Consider the following 7,308-nt stretch of genomic DNA (forward strand, 5'->3'; position numbering starts at 1 on the left):
CATAATGATTCTATGATTCTATGTGTCTGCCTCCACCACTACAGTAATTCTACCCTCGTATCACTCATGAACTTCTGTTTGGCCTGAGGCCTAAGCAAAAGCCAAGAGCAAACCATATGCCAGCTGGCTGGGCTGACTAGTACCTGTTGTCTTTGCAAGTGAACCAAAGGTACCTCCTACTTCTTTCTGACAAGTCAAAAAAGCACACCAGAGAGCGTAAGTGGTCTTGAGCTGTTATCAGCCAAGTACAAAGATTCATCTCTTGAGATTTCTGCTCTTCTGACAAAGTTGGCTGAAATTGGAAAATGGTTTAAAAGCACTAGGACCCTCCTCTTCCCCGATCTGGACAAACTCACCAAGTATGGTGAGAGAAGCCCTGATTTAATAGGAAATCCAGGATAAAAATTCAACATCACCTGATATATAGAGTCATTATGCATGACCCTAACTTAAAGAGCTGTGCTAAAACAAATCCTTCCCATACCTTTCAGTTGACTATCCTCTTCTCTGCCTTTGTTCTCTTCTTTTCCTACTGCTTGCTGTTGAGCTGCAAGCGCAGTAAGTTGTGCAGACTGTTTAATTAGGGACACCCTGTAGAAATAATTTCTCCAGAACACCTCCTCCTTTACACTAGAGAGAACAAACGGATTTTGATTACTACATTTGGAAATATGGTTCCTTTTACCATCTAGCAATAAAATAAAATTGCAGAGAGAAGGAGCAGACATAGCTGCCATTTAAGTAAAAACTTAAAAAAGAAATTTGTGATATTAATACAGTTTAAAGAAATCCATCGTTGTAGAAGTTCTTGATCTCTTACATGACAGTTACAATGGACTTGAACATTTAATAATAATGTTATGACTTTAGAAAAAGCTTAACAGCATGCAGCAATACATAATTTCGAAAAATATGATGCTGTTCCATCTCTCTTGCCAAACAACCCCATTCTCTTCAGTTCCTTTCTAAACCCAACATTCTATCATTGTCAAAACCACATTCATCCACGTCTTCCCTAGACCTCAGGTGGAACTAAACAACTTGATCTATAGGCAGAAGCCATTCCTAGATTGCAGCAGAACTATTTCACTATCTGCACATCTTTCAGCATGTCCACAGGACCTTCAGGAACTAGAAACCGTCATCTTGGAAATGATCAGCGCTGCTAAGTGGGAGACTATCCCATTTCTTAGGTAACAATTCCCTCTGATAACCCTCCAGCAAGTACGAAAAGACCGAACTTTAACCCAGAGGGAACAGAAACTAGAAATGACAAGACCTGAGAGGAGGAAGATGTGTAGGTCAAGAAAGAAAGAAAGGTGAGAGTAAAGTTACCTACTGAGACTAAGAACAAGAAAAGAACCCCTATTAAGCAATGTGGTAGAATAGGCAAGGATAGCATGACCAGAGGCTGAAGACAGAGCATCAGAGACAGATCTGATGAAGACCTAGCATATGGACAGAGCTTCAGGACTGACAGCAGCAAAGAACAGCAAGGAAGTGGATAAATAATGAGGAGCTGGGAAGGTCTACAAAAGGAGGAGATTTAAGATAGAAAAGCTCAAAGATGTTTTCTTTCCTGTTTCCATCCTTAGACAAGCAGACTGATGTTGGGAACTCCTGCTTAACAAGAATGTCGACCTGTGAGACAAGCTTTAGGAGCAGAGTCTGGGACTGGACAAGGAAGGAGAACAGCACTGGAATAAAGCTGGAATCAAGAAACCATACTGGAACAGGCCATGACTGCTTGGACAAAGACCTTATGGATCTTTTAGTTAGGTCCACTAGAAGGAAGGCAGTCACAACACAGATCTTTTCACATTGCCTATTCAAAACCAGTTTTTCCTGCTTGCCTTGCTGCTGTTTTGCGATACATTCTTTTACCATTTCTCCAGGGGGCCTCTTGACTATCTCTAATAACCTTTTTGGGGTGTCAGTTACACCAACAGGTCTGAACATTCCTGTTGCTGTGTTTACCTTTGTTTTGGAAAAAGATTTTCAATTAATTCAGCACACTGGACGTGGAAAAATTTAAGGCCTCTCCCAGAATTAAGTCAATAGGTCCTTATTAATTCTGAATGTATAACAGATCTACTTCTGTTCTTTCCTCCAACTGGTAAATCGCAATGCACATGCAATATTCCACGCATTTGAAATGAGCAGATATAAAATACATGCAAAGGAAGTACATAAAGAACGAACTGAAGGAAGTGAAAAGACAAAGGAGTAATTTCCGAATCTTTACAGACACATTAAAAGTACAATGATACATAGTTACCAGCAGAAATTACTTACTGTTTGGGAACGAGATCAAACCTCATCCTATTGAGAAGTTCATCTTCCTGTAACATCACCATTGCAACAGGGTACATTTGATCAAAGTCAAAATTAAACTGCACACCTGCTGGAGGATCCCGCAGAAAATTTCGTTTATCCTTTGAAGAACATATTTATGGTCATTAACTGATAGCAGAAAAAGTATATCATATTTCACACACAAGACCATCAAAGCAATCCCACTTCCCACATAATTCTATCACACCACAAAGCTGTAAAGACTTTATAAAAATTAAAAAATTATATTGGGGATCTGTTTTGGCTCAAGTTGATACTGAACGAACAGTTTACTCTTGCATATGATCAGTGGAGTGACAGGCACATTAAAAGATGTATACTGAAAATACATAATTTAATAATGCCAGCCAAACTTACTTTGAAAAAAAAAAAAAATAAATGAAGGTTTTAACTTCTTCAACAGAAAAATTTCAAACCTTACAGGAAAAGAAATACTTACTGCTGATAAGGCCAGTATTTGTTGTTGAATTGTCTCTTCTTCATTGCTGTCTACCCAGGGAGGCACTGCTGCTTCTGTTATTGAAAGGAAAACAATTGCATGTGTACTACTTTAAAAAACAAACAAACAAACCCCAAAACAAAAACCCCGCAAAAAACACCTTACATAAAGTAACATATAATGTCACAAAAATAAGCAGACTCACATCAGTAAGCCAATTAATTGTTCCTTTTTCCTAAAGTAAGCTCATGGCATAAGAGAGAAACTCTAGGAATGGATTTTTGCTTACCAGAGATAAAAACAAAAAAAAATTTAATAGTTGCTGATTTCTGTTATTGTAAAACTAAAACTGTGGAGATTTCTTTACAGTGTGCGCCAGTCAGAACTTGGTGCCTCTTAGTTTAGTTACTGAAGTAGCGCTGCATAACTGGTTAAGCTGCCAGTAAACAGAAATTTCTAGACTCACTTTAAACATGTAAACTTTGTCTAAATTAAGTTTTAAAAATAGTTTACTGTTGTATTAATTTTCCAACACCCAGAAGACACCAGTTCTTTAATGATGGAGAAGAATAAGTTATAAATTTGTTATAAATTACAGCATGTTATACACTGAATAAGCACACAAGTTCAGCTGATATATATATTTAGACAGATACTTCCAAAACAGTTCTATAGGCTGTACGTACAGAAAAATAAACTATTGTAGATGTATAGTAATCTATTAATCTCTTCAGTGTCAATGCAAATTCAGCCTACAGGGACATTATGATGCATCTGTAACAGCTGACAAATAATGCTTGTGCACTTAAACTAACAATGCTTATTTGCCTATGCACCTGACATCAGCAAGATCTTTCACTCACATGGATTCACAACTGATGCTAATGCTTCTTTCAGTTAGGCCATCTGTTACTCCTCTTTCACCAGTCTAGCTACCTATTTTCATGAAACTTGTAGAAATATGTTAACAGATGCCAAAGTTTACTAACAGAGACAAAAAGACGGACAACACCATCATATAAGCAGTCTTGCAAGAAGAAACCAGACTAACATACTAACTAAAGACAGCATGAAAAATTTTATTACTATCCATTTAAAGCCAGCTCATTTTCAAGATTAACAATAGAGCCACTAATCATTCAAACTGTCAGAAATTATTGCATTCGGGTAACACACTAAAAGAGATAAAGGCTAATGATGAAATGCAACATAAACCCCCCCCCATGCTTATTTTAAAGTCCGAAATAGATCCACTGATGTCAATAGTACATGGGTGGATAACTCAAAGGATTTAGATCACAGATAATTATAAAGCAAATGATTTATGGGAAAGCAAAAGAGCAATTATGCCTTTAATGTAAGCAGAGCAACTCCTACAACAGAGTTAATTAAATACTATAGTGCAAACTCTAACCAATGTTTTTAATTTCATTACAAAAATGTGACATGACTGCTAAAGCTCAAAAGAAATCTGCATGCCTGTTTTCAATAAATACACAGGCTAAAGATTCAAAACAACAATAAGAGATCAGCTTTGCTAGCACAGTGATCTTTGAGTTAATTTCATAAAGCTGAATTTGGTTAAAAAGCAAATCTAAACCAACTATATAATGTAACACTAACCTCACTTAAAAATATTATCCTGCTATTACACAATATACTTTAAGTTCTGCCACAATGTGTTCCATTAAACAGAGTTTTGATACAGCTCAATCATCCAGCTTCCAGCGAGTTTTACCTTATGAATGTTATGCATTATCAAAAAAAGCATACATTACCTGATTTTTTTGTTTGCTGTTCTTGGACAAATTTTTTCTGTTCCTTCTGAAAATCTCCAATAATTGTCTAAAATAAAAATTAGGGAGCCACAATCAAAAAAAATTTCACTCCTCTTGTTTCATGTTCACTCAGAAAGTGCTTTCAAATACACTGCAGGATCATATTCTTATACCCCGGTGGCCCTTTTTATAAGTTAATTAAAGTTGTTTCATGTAAATCATACATTCCCCTTTACTGAAACATTTGGTTTTTGCCTTTAAAAGTTTAAACTATGGTGTATGCTTTCAAAACTATATTTATAGTTTTATCAAGTTCAGGGGACGAAAAAAGAAAAGAAGGAAAATCCTAGCCAATAATTTGAACATTAGCATACTATGCATATACACTTACCACCTTACCATATCAAATACAGACAACAGACTGTTTAGACTTATTTAAACATGTTTGTAAACCATTAAACACTTAAAGATACCCTTGGCCTTACAGTAAGTTTCAAGAGTTGCCCTGGAAATATATCCATTGCAATAAATGAGACTTGTAAAATTATAAAGTATGATTTTTCAGAATGTCTGCTTAGTTGAAATAAACTAATTTTTCCATTTAGGTTGTTGACAAATTTTCATCAAAAAAAATTATGTTTAGAAATATCCTGCATTGAATTTAAATTAAATAATGGAGAATCGTCTCAGAAGTCAGCATGCGATAATCTAGAAGTAACAATGCAAATGTTATTCTGTAGTTGAGAGCAGAGGCAAAAAACCATGAAGCTAGAAATTAATACTTAAACAACTCACAAAATACAAATTTTATGCAGTGAGGTCTATGGCTTAACAAGTTGCCAAAAAGCATGCAAGTGTTCAAGCTAAATCCTGATAAACTCATAATTTTTTTTTTGTTCAACAACCCAGCATTTCAGTTTAAGATTAACATCAGTGAGAGAACTACTGTAGTGCCTGTTATACAAACAGATCATTGTGGTTCCTCCTGGTTGTAAGTTATATGAATTTTTTATATTTATGGAATAAAATAATTTATATGGTGTAAGAAAAAAGCTTTATGATGATATAGCTATCATCCTGTTTCTCCCATATATAAACTTATTATCAAAACAGAGAATTCATATTACTCTAAGGCATTCACAGAAAAAAGAAAATGGTATTTTAGGCATAAAACATGCTGTAGGTAGTTAGCTACAGTTTCTCATGAGCATTATTATTTGTGTATTAAACTACCAAATAACCTTCTTACTTGGTTTTTCCTTTTTGATGTTGATTAAAATTAAGTTAGACTAATATAATGCAGTAGGAAATATAACTCTGCTGTTATATATAGACAGTTGTCACTAAAAAGTCAATGAAATCTGGAGACAAAATTCAATCACAACAGAAATTTGGAAGTGGTATTTGATGATTAATTTGGAACACATAATTATATCAAGAAATTGAATTTCATTGTATTAAAAAAAAAAAAAAGTCAACACTTTAGTTCCCCTGGTGCCCGAGGGACAGGAGCAGGAGGAGGGCTCTGGCTGCATCTCCCATGTCTGACACTCCTGAATGCAGTCCCACTACAGCCAGACTGGTTTTTGACAGTTCTCCTTCCAAGCTACCCTCCCTAACAAACACAGCACACTACATAGCACTTATTGCTGCCTCTTTTTTTTTTGTGCTTTTCTTTCTGCCAAGTTTGTGACTTAAAGCACTGGAAGAAAACTTGCTGGCATTAGTTAAGCAACTGGAGCTGGCAGCAAGGAGGGCAAGAGATAAGTGACATGGTCGGGGTGAGGGAAAGAATAGGACAATAGTCCTATTTAGGAAAGAACAGGACAATTGTTTCATTAACTCACCAGGTCTTATGAGCTAGACAGGTATATTTCTAGGGTCTTAGTATACAAGATCCACAAAGCTGACCCAATTCTGAATCTTGTTTCAGAGATGCATTTAAGATGCAAGCTATAGCATTCCTCTTTCGACCTAAATAAACTGGGGGAAAAAACCCAATCCACACATCTCCCAGACATTCCCCTGTCTCTACCAATTCTTCTAACCTTTCCTCCTATGTCAGCATTTTTCCTGTTTTCTTCTTGTCTTTCTCCAGTGTATCTACATCCTGAAGGAACGGAACACAAGTGCAGTACTGAGTAAAGCAGAGTGACCATTTTTTGGCATGTCTACCCCAAATAAACTGTCAGTCACATCATTTATCATGACAGGAGATATCTGCTCTTGAAATACGTAATTCCTAAAGCCAGCTTAAAGAAACGTTATCATGTGCCACATTTGTCACATGTTAGAAGAACAGTAAGCAAACGGATCTATCAGATCAAGTATTTAGAAATAAAATACCTTATCAATGATACTGTCGATTTTTCCTTCCTCTACAGACTTCTTTATCGTCTGTGCTGTTTCGGCAACAGATTCAGATATCTTTTTTGTAGCAGCAGTGGCAAAATTGAAGAGATAACCTTTCACAGATGAGAAGGGAAAGATCTGAAAAAAATATCTCTTTACATCCAGTTCTCTTACTAGATTTATTTTCCTTTCTCTTTAGACATTTGCATACCTACTTGAAAGTTTCTTTCAAAAACATTTAACCCAGCTTCTGGCCTACAAAGAACTCCTAAAATCCTATTTATCCTTTTCTAGTTCATATTCTTTAGCGATGATGATCAAACTGTATGTTTGATCACAACTTTCTATAAATTAAACTTTTATACATGAATCTTGTTAACTAAA

General features: G+C 35.7%; 1 protein-coding gene across 1 annotated transcript; it reads right to left on the reverse strand.

Moving 5' to 3' along the window:
- Window positions 1–484: 484 nt before the first annotated feature.
- SYAP1 (synapse associated protein 1) lies at window positions 485–7,037 on the reverse strand (the record flags this gene model as incomplete). The annotated part of the gene is made up of 5 exons (XM_009696668.1): window positions 485–630; window positions 2,296–2,435; window positions 2,795–2,868; window positions 4,573–4,639; window positions 6,919–7,037. Coding segments are annotated over 5 exons (546 nt in total), but the record flags the coding sequence as incomplete, so codon positions are not given.
- Window positions 7,038–7,308: the final 271 nt, after the last annotated feature.

Source organism: Cariama cristata, unplaced genomic scaffold (assembly GCF_000690535.1).
Source record: "Cariama cristata isolate BGI_N322 unplaced genomic scaffold, ASM69053v1 Scaffold37963, whole genome shotgun sequence".
Classification (NCBI taxonomy): Eukaryota; Metazoa; Chordata; class Aves; order Cariamiformes; family Cariamidae; genus Cariama; species Cariama cristata.